This window comes from Poecilia mexicana, unplaced genomic scaffold (assembly GCF_051168715.1).
Source record: "Poecilia mexicana isolate PSO_F unplaced genomic scaffold, ASM5116871v1 scaffold_15, whole genome shotgun sequence".
Classification (NCBI taxonomy): domain Eukaryota; kingdom Metazoa; phylum Chordata; class Actinopteri; order Cyprinodontiformes; family Poeciliidae; genus Poecilia; species Poecilia mexicana.
This window is the reverse complement of record NW_028263384.1, coordinates 12,124,556-12,150,213: the sequence shown is the minus strand read 5'-3', so window position 1 is coordinate 12,150,213 and position 25,658 is coordinate 12,124,556. Positions and strand designations below refer to the sequence as shown.

General features: G+C 40.7%; 1 protein-coding gene and 1 pseudogene across 2 annotated transcripts in view; both read right to left on the bottom strand.

Annotated features, from left to right (window-relative positions):
• Positions 1 to 25,218, bottom strand: part of actn2b (actinin, alpha 2b) — a 30,833-nt gene extending 5,615 nt beyond the window's left edge. The window contains exons 1-17 of the mRNA XM_014971345.2: positions 24,893 to 25,218; positions 17,212 to 17,326; positions 17,000 to 17,119; positions 16,152 to 16,238; positions 12,240 to 12,327; positions 11,816 to 11,894; positions 8,356 to 8,437; positions 7,295 to 7,380; positions 6,961 to 7,053; positions 6,527 to 6,757; positions 6,204 to 6,351; positions 5,487 to 5,637; positions 2,542 to 2,650; positions 1,280 to 1,420; positions 1,012 to 1,194; positions 621 to 755; positions 153 to 332 (exon numbers count right to left, since the gene is read on the bottom strand). Coding sequence (XP_014826831.2) covers positions 153 to 332; positions 621 to 755; positions 1,012 to 1,194; positions 1,280 to 1,420; positions 2,542 to 2,650; positions 5,487 to 5,637; positions 6,204 to 6,351; positions 6,527 to 6,757; positions 6,961 to 7,053; positions 7,295 to 7,380; positions 8,356 to 8,437; positions 11,816 to 11,894; positions 12,240 to 12,327; positions 16,152 to 16,238; positions 17,000 to 17,119; positions 17,212 to 17,326; positions 24,893 to 25,018 — 2,154 coding nt within the window. The 5' untranslated portion in view covers positions 25,019 to 25,218. The remainder of the gene's footprint in view (positions 1 to 152; positions 333 to 620; positions 756 to 1,011; positions 1,195 to 1,279; positions 1,421 to 2,541; positions 2,651 to 5,486; positions 5,638 to 6,203; positions 6,352 to 6,526; positions 6,758 to 6,960; positions 7,054 to 7,294; positions 7,381 to 8,355; positions 8,438 to 11,815; positions 11,895 to 12,239; positions 12,328 to 16,151; positions 16,239 to 16,999; positions 17,120 to 17,211; positions 17,327 to 24,892) is intronic.
• LOC106906183 (uncharacterized) lies at positions 2,867 to 4,672 on the bottom strand (annotated as a pseudogene). Its single transcript, XR_001415317.2, has 3 exons — positions 4,566 to 4,672; positions 4,412 to 4,470; positions 2,867 to 4,337 (listed from the first exon to the last, which is right to left on the bottom strand). The product of XR_001415317.2 is annotated as an uncharacterized LOC106906183 (transcript).
• Positions 25,219 to 25,658: the final 440 nt, after the last annotated feature.

The following is a 25,658-nucleotide window of genomic DNA, read 5'->3' as shown; positions in this document are numbered from 1 at the left end:
TGAAAAGCTTTCAACAGTAATGACACGTTTAACAAAGCACCTAGACGCACACATATCTGTACATATGTTCAAAAATAAATTTTAGCATATCCAATAAAGCATCCTACTCATGTTTATACATATATTCAGAACTAATCCGCCCCGTCCTGTACCTCCATGGTGTAATTGGTGTGTTTGTTGTCAAAAACGAGCGACTCTTGGATTAGCTGGTGGTCTCCTTCCAACTTGTCAATGTTGGGCTTGTATGCAATGATCACGTGCTCCATTTGCTTCAGCTGGGTCATCTGGTCCTCCAGGGTGCCTCCAATCTCCAGAGAGCAGCGCCCAATTTCCTGTCCAGAAAAATAAAAATCACAAAAGAAAACACGGGGTGCAACAGGGGCAATTTAATTTTAAATTCAGGCAGTTTTCTCAAAGATGCCACAAGCCACTAACAGAAAAATCTGTCAGCGTATGAAGGAACTGATACATTTTTGTAGGCATCATGTTAAAAAAAAAAAGCGGTTAATTAAATTATTTAATTATCAGCTAAAATCCTAGAAGAACTTTCCATCTGAATGGTATGGCATTTTAAAAAAAAGACGAAAAAAAAGAATATTTTATATTAAAACTTTGGTAACCTCCATCCTGGCCTGAATCCAGGGTCCAATCAGGTTGGCCTGGGCAGCAAATTGACGTCTCAGCCTTTCGTGGGCATGCTGGCGTGCCATCTCTTCCTGGAGGGAACCATCTCTCTGAGGAACCAGCTTCTTTACCTATGAAACATACAGAGGCTATTTACTAATGGTAAACGCTGAGAAATTTCCCCCTAAAAAGAGATTAATATGAATCTATATGAATTTACACATTATACCCTTACAAATGGATTTCATCACCTAATTACTGCATTTAAGCACCGATAGTATGCACCTCTTCTCATAATCAATCCTTTCAAACAGGGAAATAGCCACCAGCTGAATGCCAACAATTGAAGATAATGCATGCATGTGCGGGTTTTAAAACTGAACTTACCTTCTCCCACTTATTAAGAAGCTCCTCCGTCGTTATGGTGCTGTAAGGGTTGATAATATTGGCCTTAATCCCGTAGCTTTGGGAAATTTTTTGCACCTCATTGTGGATTCCTAAAATGGCTTGTCTCTCTGCGTCTGCCTCGGGCATAGTGGCTTTGAACTGCTCATGAGCAGCAATTAGACTCTGGAGAAGATATACTCATGTTGGTCTCGCTTGGTACTTTATCAATGAGAGCGCCACACAAACGTGGGGAGTGCCGTAGTCCTACCTGGACCTCCTCAATGGTGTGAACTATGAACATGTCCTGCAGATCCTCCATGGCTCCTTCCATCCAGTTGTTGAAGGGAGCTGACCTCTTTGCAAACTCCAGGAACAACTGGTCAATAGTTTCCAGCAACTTCTCTGCACGCTGAGAGAGGATTACAAGACATACATTTTTAGAATCAAAACATGGCATATGGAATGCTACACAGGTCAAAAATACATATACAACTGGGATTTCTTGCTATATTTTTCACATTAAAACAACTATGACACATTTTAGGGGGGTCTATGTTGTAGACACAAGGATCTGTATGGTTTTAAAGTACAAGAACTTTACTATGTAGTGTAGATATTTAAAATAAAAGTTGACCAGGCATTTTTTATTTAGCCATCTGTACTCATATCTCTAAATAAGACGACTACAGTTACATTAATTACAATGAAGCAGCTAAAGATGAGATCCAACTCCAGTTGAGAATCTGTAGCAGGACTTTAAACTTGGTATTCACTGATGATCTCTAGCCAAACTACCCTAAACTATTTTACATTTTGTAAATAACTTTCAATATATATATATATATATATATATATATATATATATATGGAATGGAAAATTCTCAATAAACGTAGCACTATTTTATAGTTGATGCGCCAAGTAGAGCCCAATGACTTACACAAGTTTGTATTTGTAATGTGACAATTTGAGCAAGCTCACAGAGGAAGGCACCTCCTCTGTGAGCCTCCAAACATCCTCTCACCGGTTTTGCTCAAAGCAGAAGGTGGGAGGAGAGGGCGAGTGAGTCTTGTGCCATTTTGGCCACGCTAATCCCCACCACCCACTAAACTCTGGCTCGGTCGTTAGTGACGAAGCCTCTTCCCCACAGGCATGAATATGATGTGGAGCAGGGGCTTGGACAGATAAACGACCCCTGTCACTGTCATTCAGATCTAATCCTTGGCACTTCTCCCGGGCCTTCACACATTTGCAGGTCTGGAATGACCAGCTTGGATCGGAGGAAGTGACTAGAGAGACATGAGCCACATTTTCAGTAGAAATACATTTGTCCTCATTTTTTAATCTACTTTATAGCTGAAATTTTGACGTCACACTCTTCAGGTCATTAGAACCCTGAGCAGGTTCTACATAGAAGTGCAAGTGTGTTTCTTAAGCATCAGCACCCTCTGGTGGAGAGTTGGCATGTTCTCAGGAATGATGAGCCTTAAATTACATCTCACCACCACAAGTAAGGATCGGTTTTGTCTCACCTCAAGTGCTTCTCTCCTCTTCTGAGTCAGGGTTCCCAGTTTATCCCACAAGTCACAGATGCTTTGGCAACGGAGGTTTACAGAGGCAATGTCATGGTAATCCAGCTCACTAAAATGCATTAAGAAAAAAAAAAAAAAGTTTCATGGCCAGAATCACTTAGAAGTACCCAAAACAAGTTGGACTTAATGTCACATGAAATGTCCAGATATTCTCTCTTAACAGGAGCCATTATAAATATTGGATCCAAATGTACAGTTCTTAAGTGGACTTAAACTCTTTTAGGCAACATTGAAGCACTTAAAGAATCACACAAACATTCAAAAGTTGCTTTTTTTTTACCCTTTATTACAAGTTTTAAACCACATCAAGTCAAGACCATGGGTGTAAACTGCAGAAATTCCTGTAGCTGCCTTTAACCCTCAATCGTCTAATTCTGGACTAGATAGTCAGCTTTTCTGTAAGCCTACAACTGCTAGCTAGAAACCTTAGCTTGGCTGTCGATACCAGGACCCTGCAGGGAAGGGGTATTTTTCATAGCCAACTTGAGTTGCATAGTCTCCGCCAGCCTCATAGTTTGTCTGCATGTGTGACACAGTACCATGAGGAAGCTGCTCCGTCAAGCACAAGTAAAACATATTCGGAACAACCTGGCTCAGGTATAGCGGTGGTGGCATAACTCCAATTGGCATCCATCCTGCACCGTAAGGGTACACTGGAACGACGTAGTCTTCCGTTTCATGCTCCGAGTCCCCATGTTCATAGAGGGAGGCATAGTGGCTTAATTCGCCACCCTGATAAGAGGATTCTTGATATGCAAGGGGCTCGGTTTCACCATCCAATACTTCTTGTTCTGGGCCTCCTATCAAAGGAGAAGGGTCTTCTGAGGCAACAGGTGGAAGGTTGAGGTCAGGTGCAAGAGGAAGATAAGAGGCAAAGCGTTCAAGAGGCAGTTCACCGAGTTGCGCAACAGCAGCCCTGAATGGGTCGCTTTCATGCTCATCAGTGGTCAACCTCGAAGGATCAGCACTTTCTGGAATTGGAAGCAGCAAGTTCCTTTTGGGTGGCTGAACCACCCATCTTGCAGCAGCACCCTCCACGGTTGGTGGATGAGCAACTACTTTTGTTGGAGTATCAGAGCCTTTGGTATTAGGGAGGGTTTGAGCCTTTATCACACGGTCAGCCAACCAGTTAGCTGTAGACCCCTTTAGAACTGGAGGGGGGACATTTTTAGGATGGCCAACTTTCCAGGGGATCAGAGGCATTTCAGGATTGGAAGGAAAAGGAAGTTCCTTTGCAGGGTCAACCAGCCATGAGATGTCAGGACCTTCTGGATTTGAAGGTGGCAAAGGAAGACTTTCAGGAGGGTCAACAATTGAGACTGCAGACTCTTTAGGGTTTTGAGGGGGCAAAGGAGTGAGTTCTAGAGTATCAAAAGGATTTTGTAGTTTTGGATGTTGCGAAAGCTCTGTCAGAGATGCAGCTGGCAGCAATGCCACAGGCCCTTCAGGATCAGAAGCAGGGAGGGGAAGCTCCTTCGGTGCTTCAGTTGACCACATACTAGCAGGTCCTTCTGGCTTCAGAGGAAGAAGGAGTTTGGGAGGGTTAGACACTAGAGAGGCCGCAGGTCGTATTTGATTGGAGGGTCGCACAAATGAGCTTTTGCGTTGGGGTCTAGCAACCACCCAGGATACAGAAGTACCAGCTGGATTAGAAGACATCGGATGGGATCCTTCAGTCTTAGCATTTTGGAGTCCAGGATTCACCTTCCCAGTTCTCCCAGGAGACTGTCCCCAGTCTGTTCAGAGAAAATAAGTTAGTATACAATAAAAGGAAAAGAAATTGTGGAGAGAAATAAGTTACAAAACCCACCATTTTGAACAGGAACAGTGTTGACACTCCAGCTGAACAGAACAACCAGGAACAACTGGCTAGAAAAAGAAAAATGCACTGTCAAAATCTTAAAAGAACATAGAAACTATGACTTGAAGAAAAAGAAAAATTGCCATCAAACCAGTCCACATACCTTGTACAAACCCAGGAGGCCATTTAGCTTGTCAGCTGAACCTTCTCTTGCCTTTGTCTGAACGCCACTTAAATAATCACCAGAAACACTCGGTAGCCAACTTCAGACTGAGAGCTTAACCACACACAGGTGCCTGCCATTCACTGCTGATTGAAATCCCGACAGGCTCTAAGAAAAGCCTTTCCTTCCTGCTGCTCGTTTAAAATTCAGTGACAAAATATGTTCTAGGAACAGCATCAATAATAATTAGTTTAAAATTTAAAAGGTGGTGAAAGAATCTGTTGTAAGTTTATTGTCTGACAAGTTAGAGTTAAAACTGAAGCACAAAATACAACGATCGCTTTCATAGCAGTTTTCATGTGGGTGGCTCAAAATGTAGATTTTTCAAAAAGCAAATGAATTTAATTTTAGTCTTACTTTTACTTAAAATTAACTAATTGTGTTGTATAAACCTGTTTAACTATTTGTACATTTGAAATGATACTTCAGATTTTTTTGCATATTCTTTTCTTGATTGAATGTTTCATTGTGCTTATTGATGATTGTTTTCATGTTTGCTTTTTTTATCATTATTATTATTATTTTTAAATTCCAAGCTCATTTTGATTTTGATGGATTTTTTCTTTAAATCTTGTCACTTGATTTTTTTTATAATGTTGCTGAGCTTAAAAAATGAACATGGCTCGCGATTTAAAAATGATTAACCAACAAACATTTTAAATGTAGAGTTGCAGAGGGACTTTAGAATAATCAGTTAATTGTTATTCCTCATTTGAACCCTACAGGCTAAATGTAGACTGTTGTCAAATTGTAATTTATATAATATTTACACGGCAGAACCTTCATCCGTTTGCTAGCATTTTCCTCTCTCTGATTCAGAGTGACAGATGAGTGCAAGCATCTGGTGCGAGGACCACATACTTCAGTTCCTGTGCAATGGCAGCAATCTGCTCCACTCTGTCCTGGTGGGCTGCCAGATCGCTCTCGAAGGCCTCATGTTTTCGAAGCAACGCTCGAACTTCTGTCAAGGTGGCTGTCTCGTAGTCCTTCTGGATGAGGATCAGCTCTTTACCTGAGGAAGCCGATAAGTGAAGGTGTTTGACATAAACAGAAGCCTAAAACATCTAAAATGAGAGCGTGATCTGAACCTTGTTCTCTGCTGTTCAGGTGTTAATGGCTTACCTTTTTTTTGTACGTAAATCCAGTTTCCTTCAGTTCTCTTACAAACATTTATGTGTTCACTGTTTGTTTTCTTTTTCTTTTCTTTTTTTTTTGCAGTGCATGATGTTTGAAGGTTTTATTCATTTTTCTGCCTGGATGTTTCTTTTTAGCAGTTTCCCAGGTTTGCATGTACCTGCTCCAAATTCACCTGGGCAAATCGTAAAGCTTTGCAGGGGGATCTTTCAAATGTAGACCGATTTCCATAATTAGTTTTAATGGTTTTAAAGAGAGAAAATCTTCTGTTGGTAAATTGAACAGTTTTGTGCTACATTTGTAAAAATTAGTCTTAAAGCAACATAACTTTGACTCAATATTACATGTTTTTTTTTTTTTTTTCAAGTGTTGCATGAACATTTCAAAGAAATATCAAACACCAAGCTGAAACCCAGTTTGGAAAAAAAGCTAAGTAGAACTAACCACTGGCCCAGTTCTCGTGGTTGGTGGCTTTTTGACGAAATTTCTCAGCCAGGTGATCCAGCCTCTCGAGTCTGCGGATTTCAGTCAGAAGCCACTCCTCGAAGCCTTTCTCCGCCTGCTCCAGGCCCTGCCAGGCACTGGTTATATCCTGAGGACACATTAAAAGTGTATCATAGATTTTTTTTTTTCTTTTTATAATTGTTATAGACAAGTGTTCAAATCACTCTTGCTTGGTACTTTGCATACTTCATTTCCCAAATACAAAAAAAACCAAAAAACTTATTTTCCAATAATAATGAGGAGAAAAGAAGCTTACGACTTACAGAAACCATCTTCCCTTCAGAGGGCATAAAAGCAGGACGGTTGCTGATGCGTAGCTTGGTCTGTAGGGTGTTAAAGTTAATCTCCAGCTGGCATTTCTCCTGAACTTTCGGGGGTTTGTGTTGGCGTCTGTAGTCCCGGAAGTCCTCCAGCTTCCGCTGCATCTCTGCCATGGTTTTTTCCGGGGTCCGGTTCTCCAGCCAGGGAGTGGTGCGACGGATCCACTCCAGCAGCTGGGGCATGCAGAGACAAAATGTAGCTAGCTTGGAGGCCAGAAAAGCTTCTTGTTCAGAAAAACTCTGATGAATAATTTATTTCTTCTCCAGGGGGCCTCAGTATGATGGAAGAGAATTTAGAAAGAACTGAGATGTCTTTTTTTTTTTCTTTCCAGCTACTTTTATGGATCCCCCCCCCCAAAAAAACCAAGAAACTTTACCTCACTGGCCAGTCTCTCATACTCCTCCATCAGTTTCTCGTTCTCTTGGTTAACACCGAGCACCTTGCAGATCCTGTTGGCCGCCGTCTCCGCCTGCGGGAGCAGAGCATGACAATAACGTATTTAAATCTGCAGAGTGAAGCAGCAGGACTTGTCCCCCATCGATATATCATTATAAATACATAAAAAAACCATTTTGCTCATGGCCTTTTGGCTGATCAGCAACCCACGTCCAAATCTAACAGCTTATTTCTGCACCCGGCCGTGTGCTTGGAAAGCCTTTGCGGGGATGAAATAAAAAAGTTTGGTAACGGGACGGATTCCCAAACGATACCTGCTCGGCTCCAGCAAAAGCGTGGTAAAAGCAGGACACGTAGGTCATGATGGCTCTCTCATCTGGCTTGGGGGTGTTGATGATGTCTGAGGCATACAAGCGGAGCGGAAAGAGAGAAACAAACAGAAAATACAACAATAAAAAGAAGACATATGTAGAAATTGCATAAATAAAACAATAAGAGAGTGAATGAAGACTCAAAATATTAGAATCACCTATTTTAAATGGGAAACTATTTAAAATTAACATTTGTTGTCAGCCAAGACATGCAGGCTGCTACAGAATGATACCCTTTATCAGATGACAACATCATCTGATCAATGCTTGAGAGCAACATTCTTAAGTTTCACTTTTGTAATTATTCAACTTCTATATCTGTAATGGATTATGTTTGATTTAGAAATACTGATGGCTTAGTGGAAATGCCAGGGTTAATAAAGTATTCCAGAAAAATGGGCAAAAGTACATTATTACAGGATGTTTTTGTAGCGTTTCTATACGTAAAATAAGCAAAAACGTCCTGGAGGCTCAGGTTGAATAACTAAATTTATCCAAGCTTGTGCCACTCTACCTACAGACATTCAGACATTTCAGAGTCAGTTGTGGTTGTGGGTTTATGATGAACAAACCATTGTTTGGCTGCTACAGCTGGCTAACTCTATATCACAATTAATTCATCCAAATTCACTTTATAAATTTAAAGCAATCCCACTAAAGGCAACTTAAGTACACAAGTGGTGCTTGTGTCACAGTTTGAGAACCAAGAATGTTTAAAGTTTAAAGTTATCGCTATTTTCCCCACAACCATTTTGCCTTTGTTTCTGCTCTCTCACACTGCGTAATATTGTTTCTGAAACCAAATGCACGTAAATAATTAATGGTCGTTCACACTGTAGTTCTTAGAGACAAAATTTAAATGGGGTAAAATTAAAATTAAAATTAGCAGGTCAAAACATTGTGAATACCGATGGTCAAGAAATTAGCCTCAAAACCTTGATCGTTCCATCTCTCGTAAAAATGGGTGGTAGGGTTTTATTTTTGGCACTTCCAGAGAACAATACCTTCCGCGTCCAGCATTTTAGGAATGTCCAGGTGTTTTTCGGCTATGTCGAAAGCCAGGTTCAGGTTCCCCAGAGGATCATCCTAAAAATAGCAAGCAAATTTCTGCGTAGTTACACACCAGGATAAGGGTTAAGGACACACAGTGAGCAATGCTGGCTGATTTAATGCCTCTCATGCAGCTTTAAAGATTAACTCAGGCTTTTTAAAGAAGAAAACTTTGAAATGTCGGAGCGCAGAGATGTGAGATGTAGAAGTTGTCTGACATCTAATTTCTACAGGTTTTTTTTTCTGCTGTCGAAGACACACCTGGTATTGTTAATGGTTTTAGTATGTGATGTCGCAAGAGATTATTACGGACAAGTTCGGAGAACCTTAAGACTCGGAACTCTTTAAAGTATTAATAGAAATGCTGCTGCTGCTTTGAATGCAAATATGCATAGAAGCTAAAAGCTGGTTTAAAGTTTAGCACAGTCCACTGCATGTGTCTGAATTAACTCTTCATAGCATGTAGCTTTACCATATAAAAAGCCAACCTTTTATTCCTCACTGCTTCTATTTTAAGTCAGTGGGGATTGCCAAAATTATTTCTGCTAATTAAATGCCAGAATCATGAGAAAGATTTATTTCTCAAATTGAAACTCAAATTCTACTCTGTAGAATTGCCTGTTTAAACCGTATGACTTGGATTAAGCATTTAGGGAATCCTTCCACAAGTTTCTCACAATATTTAATCGTTTTGGTCCATTCCTCATGACTGAACTGCTGCAACAGGGTTAAGTTTGTAGACCTCATTACTGACTCAATAAACTTTGGGAATATAAACGTCTAAAGCTGAAGAGCGTTATGAAAAAAAAATACAAATTTTAAAAAAATCTTATATTCCGCTATTTAGCAAGTAAAAATTATTTTCGTGAACATTTAGTCTGAGTTGATATCAATAAGGGAAAAAAAAGGTTATTTGTCTTTTTTCATTGTCTTTGTAAATAAATATTTGCTTTATTAATATTTGACCACCATGATTTATGTTCTGTTTGTACCTACAGCTCTGGAAAAAAAAAAAAAACATTAGAGAAAAATAAATTCTAAATTTTTGCTTGGAATTTCGGAGACATGTTGTCAATAGTTTATAGAAATAAAAGATCAATGTTCATCTTACTCAAATATGTACCTATATAAAGTCAAATCAGAGAAACTGATCATTTAAAATTAATTTTTTTAAATTATATATATATATATATATATATATATATATATATATATATATATATATATATATATATATATATATATATATATATATATATATATATGTATATAAATAAATATATTTACTTATTTTCCAGAGCTGTATATTTTACTCCTAATCAGCGCTTGGGCTAAACAGTTTTCGGGTAAATCAATCGTAAAACTAAGCTTGTAGCTGACATCAAACCCTTTTGCTGGTAAGTGGGCCATCAGGGAGAGAGGAGAGCGGTAAAGAGATCATGCCATCATCCCACTGCTATTGTCCCTGTGAGAGTGTTTTATAAAGGTAACAGGTGGCCTGCGCTACATTACATGACAGGGCCAGCTGCTCGCACATCCAAGTGTGGACCAGATAGATGCATGGAAGGATGAGTGGCAGACTGGTGGGATGGAGGGATGGACAGACAGATGAAGGGACAAAAGGCTATACCCTGAGCTTGTTGTTTGTGTGCGAGTGTCTGACAGGGGTTGTATCAGTAAGCTGAAGCGAGCTTAATGAACATGTTTCTGCAGAGCCAGACTCAACAGCTGCACGGCTCACAATGTAACTGTCTCCTGGCAGCGTGGGCTCAACTGACAGGCGGAAATGTGACAGAGCGCATTAAAATGCACGATAAACGGCAGGAACAAAATTATATCGACACCGTTTTTGCGGAATTGCCTGCGATTTCACTAACGATTACCAAGACGATTATTCGGCAAACGTCTTACTGACGTTTGTGGACTGGCACCCTGGAACAAGAGTGCATGGCATGACGACATGGGCAATACCAAAGGTAAGTCTCGGTTTGATCTCTCCACATACCGAGGCTCATGTTTCTGGGAACGCTTAGGGTCGACTCCGTGTCACGCCACTGAGCCGTGTGCTGAAAACCGAGTGCGTCCGTTTCCAAAACAAATGAAAATGTCACTCTTCGTTTCCAGGCCTGGTGTTCCCCTGCTCGACGTTTGCAGCATGAGGATCCTCTCAGTCCGGGTAAAGTGAATGTTGCTATTTGGGGTTGGGTATGCAAGCTTTCCTTAGCCACAAGATCTAATGCGTTTTCAGACCTTGAGAATTTAATCACGGGTGCTTGAATGGGAGGCAACTGGACTTTTGTACTTGTTGAAGCTGTTTCACCTGTCATCCAGAAAGTTTCTCCAGTGTTCAAAATTGTATAAAACATCATAAAAAAAACCCCGGGAAATCCATTTTTGTGTTCTCATATGACACACATAAAGAACATAATTAAAAGACTGAACATTTACTCTGGTTTAATCAATCTAACATTCAATAATCTTACAAGGTGCAACGGCATTTGTTGTAGCCTTTGCACTTTTTCGCTTCATAACTACAAACATTATGATTTTGCTTCCATTTCATAATTTGTGTTACTTTGCATTAAATTGCTTAAAATCCCAAATCTTTTGAATTTTTTGGTTAGAACATACAGAATTGGGAATAGTTTAAAGGGCATGAATACTTTCACCTAGTAGTGTAAATTTATATGAGCTTTAAAGAAAGCCATTGTATTATGAGAGACTTGAAGTAGAATACTGCCATCCAAACATAATGCTAATGCAAGCATCTCCTCTTAGCCTGGTGAAAACATTAAAGTTTCTTCTGAGCGTAGATATAATTTCTCGATGGACCGGTCAAGACCCTTTCTAGTGAATGCTCAGCCGCTCAGGGGTTCATGGCCATTAAATCTCGTCTTGAGGTGAATACAACCGGCTGCACAGAGACAAACAGTTTTCTTGATGCTACTCGGGGAGGATGCGTGTGGTAACAAAACAGCTTTGGCTGAGGCTAATGAAGCATGAGGTGAAACTCAACGAATGCACTTAGGATAAAAACGTTCTACGTTAGGCTGAAACAGCCACTGAATTAGGATATCAATAAAAGCATTAGCCAAACAACATGCATAATGTGCAAATGACTTAAACAGTAGCAAATAAACTTGCTTTAAGTTTAAACCGCATGTTATTACCTGCAATTACCTGTGAAACTAAACTTTAAATAGCACAGTAATAACACAATCCAGCAGGCGGGAAGGTGAACACTCCATGTGAAGTATTAAAGAAAAAAAAAAGGATTGCACAACTCAAATCCTAGTCATTACAAGAAAAGAAATAAATCTCATTGGGGTTTGTTTTCATCAGCTCACACAATGTCAAACGTGTTAATATTACGGAAATCTGCGTGTTAGTGGGAATGAACCAAACACGCAAAACCTTGTTGAGCTTAGAGAAGTCGAGGAGGTCGGGTCTGTGTCTGTGTATCAGGGCGCAGAAGGCCAGGCCGTCCTTCCAGCTTCAGCAGCCGACAGGCAGAGGAAAAACCAACAAGTCAGGTCAGACGTGAGATCTCTGCAGCTGAGTTCCAGCAGTAAGCAGGAACAACGAGAGCTCTGATGATGCAGCAGCTCCACTCGGCTACTTTTCATCGATGCTAAGCTCAAGTTTTTAAGTTCTTGAGAACTTCAACTTTATGGTAAATTTCGTGCAGATTCAACAATGTTTTTGCTTGAGCCGCTGAAGTGAGACTATAGCGCTTGAGTACGAGCGAGGACATACACAAGCTGTGAATAACATAAACTAACACTGCAACCAAAGAATAAAGAAGACTCAATGGTCAGATTTCATTGCTGAAACTCACCTGACATGAAAGTTTTGGACATTAACATTCCTGTAGGGAGCTGTCTTTCTTTGACACCACAGGAGAAGTCCTTCCTTGGCAGATGTTTCTAACAAGACAAACAACTTAAAAATTGAAAAGGAAATTTCTGTTTTTCTTCACCTACAGTACTAATCAATTGTTTATATGAGTGCATTGAGGTACAAAAGTCTTAGACATATAGATCTGCTGCCGTCTACATGTGCACACATACAGTTTTTCGCATTTGTAAAAATCAAATCTGAATTAGTAATAATTCTGAAACTTTTATGGCTCCTATTTAATGCATAAAATGCTATGCAAAGTTTTATTTAAAAAAAAAAATAAAAATGCTGTTTTTACACTCATAACAAGACTCAACTGGGCCATTAAAGCTTCTGATTTACATAATAACAGAGACTACAAACAAATGTCACTGTTAAGACATTTATGGAAGAATTAATTGCACAATTGTGGGGAAATTCACCAATAATTATTTTTTATAATCGTTTTTGAAAACCCATCCCTGAATTCAGTGAAAAGATTTCTCAAACAGCTGAACCCATTAACTGATAAGTTTTACAACTTATTTTTTCTAAGTAGCTCCATCAGTAAATATAGGTAGTTATTATAACCAGTTACCAATACTTGGACGTTGTCAACGTGAACAAAAAAAAAAAAAAAATCAATTAAAGTCTCACTACAGACATTTAAACAAAGCCTAAGAACAAACACTGTATGTCAGGATCCGTGTTTTTGTGTTTATTTTTGAGTTTTCTGTGTTCAGTCCTGTTTCCCTGTGAGTCTCTGTCCTGTCCTCCCCGTTGATTGCTCCCCAGGTGTGTCTCATTCCCTTAATTACCCCGTGTGTATTTAAACCCACCTGTTGTCTGTGTTCCTTGTCGGATCCTCGTCGTATGCGTCGTAGTCTGTTGTCATTGTCTAACGTCTTGTGTTCGCGCCAGTTGAACTGATAAGTCCTGGTTTACGTTAGCGCTCGTCTCTAAGTCCTGTTTACCAGTTGCTACCGGTATTTGGCTATGTGCCTGTCTCTCTGCCGTGCTGCCTGTGTTGGACTATTTGAGCATCTTCATCATTAAAACCTTCATCATCACTATAACCTGGGTCTCAGCGTCTCTCCTCACCACCCACCAACAACATCTTATGACAGAAGGATCCGACCACAAAAGAGGTGAGAGACGCATGATGCGAGATCGACGGTGGGACCCCTGGCGGGTGTTTGGAGCGGTCTCCCTGGACGAGTTTTGTGGAGGGGCGCTTGTACACCTGAGACCGTTCTGGAGATCGCAGCTGGCGATCCGCCCGCCGGAGGAGGGACCCCGCTGTCGTCGCAGCCCTGAGCCACCGGAGGTCCCGGCCCCTGGGCAAAGCCGTCGTCGCAGCCCTGAGCCGCCGGAGGTCCCGGCCCCTGGGCTCCGCCTGCAGCTGCCTCCGGTCCCCGCACCGAGGCAGCGTCTGTCCCCGCTGCCTCCGGTTCCCGCGCCGAGGCGGCGTTTGCTTGAGTCCCCCGAGCTTCCTGAGTTCCCTGTGGCTCCGCCCCCCGAGTTTCCAGAGTCTGCTCCCCCCGAGTTTCCAGAGTCTGCTCCCCCCGAGTTTCCAGAGTCTGCTCCCCCCGAGTTTCCAGAGTCTGCTCCCCCCGAGTTTCCAGAGTCTGCTCCCCCCGAGTTTCCAGAGTCTGCTCCCCCCGAGTTTCCAGAGTCTGCTCCCCCCGAGTTTCCAGAGTCTGCTCCCCCCGAGTTTCCAGAGTCTGCTCCCCCCGAGTTTCCAGAGTCTGCTCCCCCCGAGTTTCCAGAGTCTGCTCCCCCCGAGTTTCCAGAGTCTGCTCCCCCCGAGTTTCCAGAGTCTGCTCCCCCCGAGTTTCCAGAGTCTGCTCCCCCCGAGTTTCCAGAGTCTGCTCCCCCCGAGTTCCCAGCCGGCCTTCCCGCCGGCCCGCCGGACCCGCCTCTACGTCTCGGCTTTCTGCGCCGGAGACGCCGCCCGCCGGACCCGCCTCTACGTCTCGGCTTTCTGCGCCGGAGACGCCGCCCGCCGGACCCGCCTCTACGTCTCGGCTTTCTGCGCCGGAGACGCCGCCCGCCGGACCCGCCTCTACGTCTCGGCTTTCTGCGCCGGAGACGCCGCCCGCCGGACCCGCCTCTACGTCTCGGCTTTCTGCGCCGGAGACGCCGCCCGCCGGACCCGCCTCTACGTCTCGGCTTTCTGCGCCGGAGACGCCGCCCGCCGGACCCGCCTCTACGTCTCGGCTTTCTGCGCCGGAGACGCCGCCCGCCGGACCCGCCTCTACGTCTCGGCTTTCTGCGCCGGAGACGCCGCCCGCCGGACCCGCCTCTACGTCTCGGCTTTCTGCGCCGGAGACGCCGCCCGCCGGACCCGCCTCTACGTCTCGGCTTCCTGCGCCGGCGGAAGAGACCGCCGGACCCGCCTCTACGTCTCGGCTTCCTGCGCCGGCGGAAGAGACCGCCGGACCCGCCTCTACGTCTCGGCTTCCTGCGCCGGCGGAAGAGACCGCCGGACCCGTCTCCTCGCTTCCTGCGCCGGCGGAAGAGACCGCCGGACCCGTCTCCTCGCTTCCTGCGCCGGCGGAAGAGACCGCCGGACCCGTCTCCTCGCTTCCTGCGCCGGCGGAAGAGACCGCCGGACCCGTCTCCTCGCTTCCTGCGCCGGCGGAAGAGACCGCCGGACCCGTCTCCTCGCTTCCTGCGCCGGCGGAAGAGACCGCCGGACCCGTCTCCTCGCTTCCTGCGCCGGCGGAAGAGACCGCCGGACCCGTCTCCTCGCTTCCTGCGCCGGCGGAAGAGACCGCCGGACCCGTCTCCTCGCTTCCTGCGCCGGCGGAAGAGACCGCCGGACCCGTCTCCTCGCTTCCTGCGCCGGCAACGTCCGCCGGATTAGCCTCCTGGTTCTCCGCCCACTCTGATGGGCGTCTGGTATCCGCCCTTGAGGGAGGGGTACTGTCAGGATCCGTGTTTTTGTGTTTATTTTTGAGTTTTCTGTGTTCAGTCCTGTTTCCCTGTGAGTCTCTGTCCTGTCCTCCCCGTTGATTGCTCCCCAGGTGTGTCTCATTCCCTTAATTACCCCGTGTGTATTTAAACCCACCTGTTGTCTGTGTTCCTTGTCGGATCCTCGTCGTATGCGTCGTAGTCTGTTGTCATTGTCTAACGTCTTGTGTTCGCGCCAGTTGAACTGATAAGTCCTGGTTTACGTTAGCGCTCGTCTCTAAGTCCTGTTTACCAGTTGCTACCGGTATTTGGCTATGTGCCTGTCTCTCTGCCGTGCTGCCTGTGTTGGACTATTTGAGCATCTTCATCATTAAAACCTTCATCATCACTATAACCTGGGTCTCAGCGTCTCTCCTCACCACCCACCAACAACATCTTATGACACTGTAAAAGTATTTTCCGCCTTTTGGATTGTTTTTTAGTTGCTGTTTTTGTCACGGTTGAATAGTCATAATATCAAACAATAACATCCTGAGCAAATACAAAAAGCAGTTATCAAATGAACATTATTACTAGTAACAATAATTAATCACTTACAGGAAACAATAAGGGACTAATAATGGACAGAAACCTGTCCAAAACAATGTCCGGTCAGACCAATACACAAAGACACAAGAAATCTTTAAGGTGGTAGATTATTTACTCTCATTTTAAAAACTGGAACATCTCAACAATGTATTTAAAACAAATTATAGGACCCTTAAATAACAAAAGTGTGGCATTCTAGTCCCAGGTATTTCTTAGCTGTGACTTCTGATGTTCAAACTGATCTTAGTGAACAAGATCAGGGCAAGATCTTGTTCAATAAATCTGTACTTTTTTATTGTCAGTTTTCACTGTGTTAAGATCAGTTTTGCCTCAAATATCCTTATTGTCCAAATATTCATAATCGTACCTTCCACAGATATGTCCTGAATGGCAAAGCGGAGGATGATGGTCCAGATCATTCCAAGAGTCATCTTGACGTTCCCATCCACAATCTCTGCAATCCAATAGCAAAACAGTTACAATCCTTTTATGAGAGAGACAGATACACAAGACTTCATAAACAATAGTTTAATATGCTTTGTTTTTGTGTGACTTTTAAGAAAGCAATGCTCCATTCTCTTCCATATGATCCCATATCCTACGTAGTTTTATCTCCGTCAGTCAGGCTGCTCACTTTTCGAATGTGATTGGCACTATATCAGCTCTACAATTTAGAAATGTAATATGTAGGGCTCAGAGGTGGCACTGCTTCTCCCATTCTATGCTTTGCAGACACTGACTGAATTCACTCACTTCAGTATGCTAAGTGCTTGATGTGGCTGCAATAGGAAGCCAGTTGAACCAGTTTCATTTTATTATTATTATTATTATTATTATTTCATTTAATAGTTGTTTAACCACTTGGGGGCACTCATGGGATTGGATTAAACATCAAACTTACAACCCAACATGGTCAGGAGATTATTAAGTTTAAAAAAAAAACTGAAAAAAAGATGACAATCTAAAAAGTATTCAGCCATAATACATGATGTACTTTTTACACCCTTCTTCCTACTATACATGCACTATATAAAACAGGGTCCATCATAGTCTACACACACACACTTTATAGTAAAGACAGAACCTAATATAAACTGAACTTCATTTCTTCACATTTGGACCAGCACTAATATCATGTATATGGTAACATAGGAAGCTGCATGACAGTAGTAGCTTTAGCAGTGCAGAGATGTACGATGATTTGTGTGAAGGTACCTTCTGCTCCGATGGAGACCAGTTTGACCCCTTTACTTGTGATGAAGTCCAGTGCTTTGTTGACATTAGCGATCTTATGAAACCGCATCTTCCCTCTGTCGGGTTTAGGTAACCTCTCTCCTACAGGCAGAATGTGATAAAGCAAAAATGTCTGATTGGGAAAAATCACTTGCACTTACAGGAAAAGGATGTTTTCCCGAAGGAGCTCGAACCTGAGATGACTTCCAGGAGCAGCATGAGCTTTAATCCATTTCTGAAGTCTTCCTCGATGTTTTCAATCTGCGTCCCAGCCTTCCTCAGGTGAGAATTGCACCATGCTGTGAAGGTCTATTAAGAAAGGGTTGCCCAAGTCAGCTAAAACAAGTTTCTGAATGAATTTCATTTAATAGTAAGCTTTTTCTCACCTAAGTTAGACCTAGTTTGCAAGATGAACTCCCCAAATAAATGAAGCTCAAGAAGTCCAATCATAAGTTTTATGCTCTAGGCATATTGAACACAAACAGTGCGAGCACCTTAACAAGATTTCACATCAACACTCTATAATCAGGCCATCCTTCAGTGACACAGTAATGTCCAGTTTGAACTTTCCCTACAATAGCTCCTCTGTAAAGACCGTTCAAACTACATGTGCTGTATCCAGAGGCCTAAAATACTGTAAATCATTCTAAGACAAGATCATTGTCTTTCTCCTATTTCTCTCCATGAATAGGCAGCAGGGTTCTCAGCACTGTGAAGATGAAAGCCAGGGAATCGGCCAGAGCGCATTCCAGTTGATATAAGGCGTTAAATTTAGACCTCTCTGCTGTAGCTCATGATAAGAGACGGAAAAGGGAAAAAATAAGCTCTAACTATCTCTATCAACATCAAGGACTTGACTTTTTGTTGCTATTTTACCACTAATGATACAACATGTGAACATATCTGCAGATAGCGCCTATGAAAGAAGGCTATTAATGTAGGTCAAATTCCAGCGAGTAGAAGAAGAAGAAGGAGGAAACTTTAAAAAATGTTACTTAAAATCAAATCTTGAAATTGATTCAGCGTTGTGGAATAATGTAGAATAAATGAAAATGTTGGTGTCTTCCAAATACCAACAAACGCTATTGCTTTTTGACAACAAAAAGCATAAAATAGCATAAAATATTTCAGATCATTAAACAAATTTTAATATCACATAAGTGCAAAAAATAATTTACAATAATTTACAGAGAAAAAAAAAATCAAACATACTTGATCCTATGGGAAAACATAGTGGACACATTAAATCACAAATGACCAGGATTCACCACATTTGACAGTGTCACTAGTCATTTTTACTGCCAGTCCTGTAGAATAAAAAATCACTTTTACAGAAACAGTGTGTCTGCACAAAGAATGCAAAAAAAAACATCTTAAAAGGTAACACATTATGCACCAGTATAAAGAAATTCAGTATGGTGAGAAACAAGGTCACATCCATTAACTACAAACGGGTTTAAACGGCATTTTTAAAGTTCTGCAAGTCCCACAATGACACAGTCAGAACCATTATACACAAAGAAAGAATCATGCAACAGCAGTGAACTTTACCAGAAGTAGCAGGCCTGCTAAAATTACTGGAAGTGTGCATGAATGACTCATTTAAGAAAAGCCTCACTGCCACAGTCAAGTTCCTAATAAAGTAATAAGCAAAAAATAAAAAAGAATAAAAAACAGCAAATGTTCACAACCATTTCTGACCAGCCTGACCAAAAAGAGCAAAAAGTCATCAAACATCTTGAAGAGATCTACAAATTTTGGAAAAATACTCTGCAGAATGATAAGACAAAAGAGAAACTCTGCAGTCATGAAGGAACATATACCTTGCCATAATTTCTTGAAACTTAAGCTCAAGTTCACTTGGGTTACGCAGTAGGAAACCAACATGTCCGCCTCACAAAAAAAAAAATAAAATAAAATAAAATAAATAAAATAAAGGATTTGGGGTGACTTAGTCAAAGTCTGGAGTGAAAATCTGACAAACACGCCGTGGCATGACCTGAGAGACCCAAAGCGTGCTTGAAAGTACTTTAGTGTGCCTGAATTTTTTTTTTTTTTTTTTTGCAAAGAATAGTGGGTTAGAACTCCTCCACAGTTATATCAAAGATCAATTTATTATAGGGAAAGTTTGGTTTGGAGAGCTTATTTTCCTTTGATAAATTAAATAATTTGAACATTCTCTGGCGTAAGTTATCTGATTAAATTTGATTGATTGAAACAATTAAGTGACAAAAAACAAAAAGGAAATCTGTAAGGGAGCAAATATTTTCCACAGCATTTAATGTGTGGTTTTAGGTCCTTTTGGTTTAACAGCTGGTGTGATTCTTGTATATATTGCCTTTGGGTTATGCCTCCAGGGAGATTGCTTTCATTGCAGCCTATCTGTTGGACCAGAAATCAAGACCCAGATGAAGTTAAACTTTGTGAATCTTAATGAAAACAGATAAAAGGTTATTTAGTTTGGAGGGTGAAAATCCCTTATAAGTCCAGTTTATGTGTCTGGTATCTTATCTCTTTACAGTTACTTTGTTGTGAAGAACTTGAGTGTACTTAGAAGCTTTTCTAGCAGAGAATGAAGAGATCCCTACTGTTATGAAAACCAGCATTTAAATAACTAAGCAATAACTTAGAGTTATTGCCTTAGTGGAGCTTTACCTTCCTTTCAAAGAGACAATCCTTCATCCTTTTAGATGAAACATTCCTACATGTCCTGCCTGTCAGGAATGTCTTTAAACGGGTAATGAAAAGAATTAACACATAGCTGTGATCCTGAATCTTTTGTGTTCCTGTACTTTTTTGCATTGCTTTTGCAGTCTTAATACTTTACTGTTCATACTCCCTAGACCACAAACATATTTAAATGCCTTTTACAGAGTCATATTTTTTAGTAGTAAAGGATCAATCAATGATCTGCGATGGAAATCAACCAGTTTTCCCTTAAGCTGTTCTAAGAGATGGCCAGCAGGTCAAAAGTACGTAAATAAAATAAATTGGAAACCGCATTTTATATTTGCTTTACTCATTTACAAATCAAACATATTGCAAATAAAACTACATCCATTTTGAGCCTAATGATTAAGGGCATATGCATAAATATGGGAGGTTTTGTGGTCTACTGGATTAAAAACTACTTGTCTTCTTAAATAACCTGCGACAATCTGGTTTATGCATTTTGATTTATTGAAAAATAGATCTGAATCAGCAGGTCTAACCTCAAGGAAATACAAACATTAGCATGTGAAGTGTCAGCAGTGAAACGTCATTCAGGAAAGACTCAAAGTTCACACTTGTTTCACTTTTACTCATTTAGCTTGAATTGACCAATCTTTTTTTATTATTATTATTTACATGTTGCAGAAATACTTAGCAATTAAGCAGTTAAAATTATATTTTTAACTTTAATTTACTTCAAACAAGTTTTATGTAATTTGTCTTTCAGCTGAGTCTAGTTTTCTTTTCTCTTTTTCCACACAAAATACTTTAAATAAAATTGAAATCAGACAATTTTTCACTATTAAAGTAGTGTAATTTGCCACCAGCATCTTCACCAACAGCAAAGTTGCATTGAATGAGAATATGTGAACACTTTTTGCATGCCTGGTCCCAGCAGGACCGCATTTGCATCTCCGACCAAGTCACTCAAGCTTCTCCCTTGGGTGCCGGTGCAAAAACAGAATATTACAGGCTTACGGAGTGAAGGGCATCACATTCCACACTGAGTGAACCCTCCCCTGGGTGTATGTGACATTGGACGGCTGTCCTACTTGTTTAGAAAAAAAAAAAAAAACGTTGCCTGCTAGTCCTCCAAATTGAACGCAGCCGCAGTTGCAGAACACCGGTGCCCACTTTCCGAGCCGCCCTCCTGATCCTCTCCCAAACCATTGCCTAGTGACGATTGGAGCTAAAAATACTGGTGAGGTACATCCAATGAGTGACTAGTGCCTCTGTGAACGCATGGGGTCAGAGGGGCTAGAAAAAAAAATGTCCTCACTCATATTTTTCCTGATTTATTACATCATTACTTAAATCCACAAGGCAATTTCCCTTTCATGCTGCGTATTGACGAGCCAGGCGCCCCATGAAGGAAGTTCCCCGTTAATGGGTGAAACCTTCAGTGATGCTGTGTCCATTCTGTTTATTTTGTACACATGTGCACCAGCACAAATCACTTTCAAGTAAGCATGGGTCTGTAACGGTACATTTCAAAAATGCTAACATTTTCCGTAATACTGCTCCTGCAGTTTGACGACGTTTCTGTGTTCCGCCAGAGGAAGTGCAAGAATAACTCGAGTGTTTTTCAGCTGTATGGATGAAACAGAATAACTCGGTCTTGTTCAGGTCTACTGCTGCGTAAATATCAACTGGACTTTTCTCAGACGTTTCCATCTGATAATAATTGCTTTGTTGTTTTGAATGAACCTGACTTCTGTGAAAAAAAACTGTTGCTCAGTCATCAATTTCTCCTGTTTTTGCCTCAATTAATGATTTAAGTCAAACAAACAAATGTTAATCTCAGAAAAAATAAATAAATAAAAATCTTAAGAAACACAAAAAGCAGTTTTTAAACTTGGTTAATTTTTTTAATTAACCTGGTCTCTTTCAAAAAAATATAATGTCCACCAAAACCTAATACCTGCTTATTTTAGCCTTGTTGGCAAAAAAAAAATACACTGGAGCTCTCGTGATAACCTGTAATCAGTCTCTTTTTGTTACTTGTGGTGAAATTTGGGGAAAAACTGCCTCAATTCAACCTTGTTAGAGGATATTCAAGCAGAATAGTATGTTCAAAGTAGACTACTGTCAATAAATCAGATTTTAATCCAGACTTTTACTAGGCCATTTCAAAAGGTTTATTTACTTTTCTTTTTTTGGTTGCTGATGCTCTTTGTTTTTTTTTTAGGAATTCAGAGTTGGACTTGTTGGTGTTCTTTAGGCTATTGCTCTGCTCCATGACCCAAGTTCACTTGAGCTCAAGTTCACAAACTGATGGTCGGACATCCTCCTTAGAAGGGTCATATTGTGGTTCTATTAATTATGGCAAGTAGTTAAGGTCCTGAAATACCGTAGCTGGCCCATACCATCACAATGCTACAACGTTCTTCTTCTGAAGTGCTGTATTAGTAGTTTGACTGTATTAGTAGTTTGACTGGTCACCTTTTGTAAAGGTGACCAGAAATTATACATTGCTATAATTTCCACAGAATATTTTGATAAAAGTCTTGGGGATCCTAGCTACACAGGCCTTTCTGTTCTCTATTAGTCAGATCAGGAAGGAAAATGAGGCCCACTATGTTTTAAAAGTTGTTCTGAGCTCTTTTGTGACCTCCAGGATGCCGAGTGATTGCGCTCTTGGAGTAATTCTGGTAGCCTGCCCAATCATGGGGAAGATTCCTTGTTTTCTTCATCTTAATTCATGTTGTCAGATAGGTGCTGTTTACATTATTTCTTGATTCCGTAGGCCTGGCAGAAATCAGACCTGGTTGTGTCTAGAAAAAAATAGACTCGGCTGTCCTAAAAATGTGGTTAGTTACTGTTTACCCCCTGTGTGACACCAAAACAATCACTTCTGCATATTGTCAAGATCTCATCAGAAAGAAGTATGTGTCACAAAAAAAACCCAAAAACTTCTGCCAAAGACCTGGAAGAAGGTGAATCCTTTTTCACAGCTGTGTATAATTTTAGATGTTTTTTTGTTTTGTTTTTTGTTTTAGCTGAAATGCAGTGATGCTGCTGTATAGTCACAGTTATCACGCAATGCGAATTTCACGCTTACTGAGGTGAGCACAAGGCAAAAAAAACAAAAAACTTAACTATCATTTAGCTTATTCCTAAAAATACACATTTTGTCAGTGAGGGCGTGAGCGGGGTTATAAAGGACATGGCCGTGTTGGAGATGCAGTTTTAAGGCCCAAGCCACCTCTTAAAGCTCAGGAAAAACCTCCGTTGGCATTGTGGGAGGCCGAGGCTATATTGGGTTGAGCTGGTGCTGGTAAACTCCAATACATCTCTGCGCGGTCTCTATAAACAAAAGAATTCCCCAACCCAAGGACGCTGGATTAACCCCACTATAATGCCTTTTGGTCCCCAGTTTAAAATTAGATGCAGAGTCCATTCTGATCCGGAGAGCGTCATCATGTGCTGGAAGCATCTGTTGACAGCTCGCATTCCGGGCGTATCAGTGGAGAGGCGGCGGTCCGCGGAGCCGCTGGAGCGGCTATTGTTAGACAGTTTGGTACCCGCCGCATCCGTCCGTCAAAGCCGAACCTCGCTGGACTCCGGCAGGCTGACGTCACTTAAGAAGAACGGCGCCGGAAATTGTGAGAGCCGCCCTTCAAAATAAACCCAATAACGAACGCGTTCTGCTTTAATAAATTCCATTTCTGAAAACTACCACGTGTCACTTCTACATTTTTATGTGAAATGTTGTTTCAGTTGTTGTCTAATGCATATTATATCTAATTAGTTGTGTTCATTTGGCATTATTTATAATTGCTGAAGTTCATCATAGGTCCTTTGTGTGCACTATTGTAATTACAGTCACCTTTCTACCTCACATTGATTATGGTTAAGTTATATACTCTTAGCTCTTCACAGAAGTCGAGCTTGTTTGTTTATTCATCACAGAATTAAAACCTCTTCGGTTCCCTGGCCTTAATTGTCCCCTCAGACTGTTACATTGGTATAATTTCATTACAATGAATAACTGGCATTTTATTAGTTCATCAAACTTCCTAAGTTGCCTAAACAGAGCACTGCACTCTAATGTTTTTTCTATATTCCCTTTCAGTGTGTACTGAATTTTGGCTAAAAAATAAAATAATAATAATAATAATAATAATAATAATAATAATAATAATAATAATAATAATAATAAATAAAAAAAATAAAAAATAGGAGTCTTCTTACAACTTCTAATCAGAGAAAAAAGCGAAAATTTAAGTAATCAGAAGTGTTTTAGACATTTAGGAATAAATAAGAAAACATCACTAGATTTGTGTTGCTGTTCTTTATGGTTAGTTCCTGTTGTCTTTTTAAATTTATATATATATATATATATATATATATATATATATATATATACATTGCTGGTATTTTTCAGTAATTTGGATGAATTTAACTGATTATGGGTTATTTTAACACATTATATATCTGTTTAAAACTGGCTACTCTTGAGAATAAGAGCTCATGTCTCAGTGACATTGACCTGTGTAAATAAAGGTGAAATCCTTTGCAGCAGGAAATACTTCAAACTGTCACTGTATCTTATCAAATAGACTGGCTAACATCCCAGTAAGTCCACTTAAGGAAATTTATCTGGAGGAGAGCAGTGACTTTGGAGGTTGAGGCTGTTAGTCAGTCTCAAACTCAAACAATATGAAACCATGAAACAATGAAATGTAGAGTGGAACAGTTTTATTTTTGTATAGCATATATTTATCACCATATTAATTGAATTAGTCAACTGTTAATATGATTTCTCCATTTTAAATGAGTATTGACAAATTTATATAAATATATGGCTTTCGTATTATTATTCTTATAATTTTTGACACTTCTGGAACACCTTAGTATGGATTATTCCATCGGTTGTTTTATTTTGAAAAGATGTTAACCGGAAAAATCTATTACTATTGATCTTTTTCCAAAGTTAAACAGTCAAGTTGACCGCTTGATGTTTGGCAATGGTTTATTCATTTATTTTTATTTTTATTTTATTTTTTAAGAAAAACTAAAATTTATTCAGATTTTTAAAAACTAAAACCATAATACTGACGATGACAAAACCACTGGTCGCTTTTTATTTATTTATCTGTTTTTCTTAAAGAATAATCAAAGTAAGCTAAACCAGTTTCATAATTAACGAAACAGACATACTTTCCTCTGCTGTTGCTCCCAGGCGGGGTCCAGCAGCATGTCCCTGTCCCATTCTTCTTCCTGTAGCATATACTCATCCTCGTACCCGTTATCATAGTGCACCGTTGTCTCTATTTGGGTCATCATCTTGCCCCGGTGTTTTCTCTTTTCTCGAAGCCTTTATGTGAATTTATCCTGTAAATCGATGCTGATTTAAGGTAAATCTCTCTCTTCTAAGACCCGCTGTTGCCCCTCTTTCTCTGTGGCTCCCGCTCGGCCTTGTTCTTCCGACCTCACAGAAGGCTGGATGAGCCAATGACTCTGTGATTAGTCCTAAACCAGTGGCGGTTCTTGAATGAATGACACCACGGGCGAGCCCCTCCTTCTGAGGCCCCATGCACACTCAGACAGACCCTGTCGGGAATAATAAAAAGTATTTTTATTTTTTTTAATAATGTTGCTTATCAGAAGAGGCTGACCTAATAATTAAACTAGGTGTTTGTTTTTCTTCTCAAAATAGATTCTCAATTTTAATAGAAGCCTCTGTCATTTCGTGTCAGAATAAAATAAAATAAATCTAAATATACCAGCAATTATTTTTTTTTAGCTTAGATGTATTTGTGGTTCTATTTTTAATTGAAATGTTGATTGTTTTATATATACTGCTCAAAAAAATAAAGGGAACATTTCACTTTAATTTTGTGTGTGGCTCCAAATCCAGGCCTCCATTGGTTAATAAGTGTGATTTCCATTGATGATTTTTGTGTGATTTTGTTGTCAGCACATT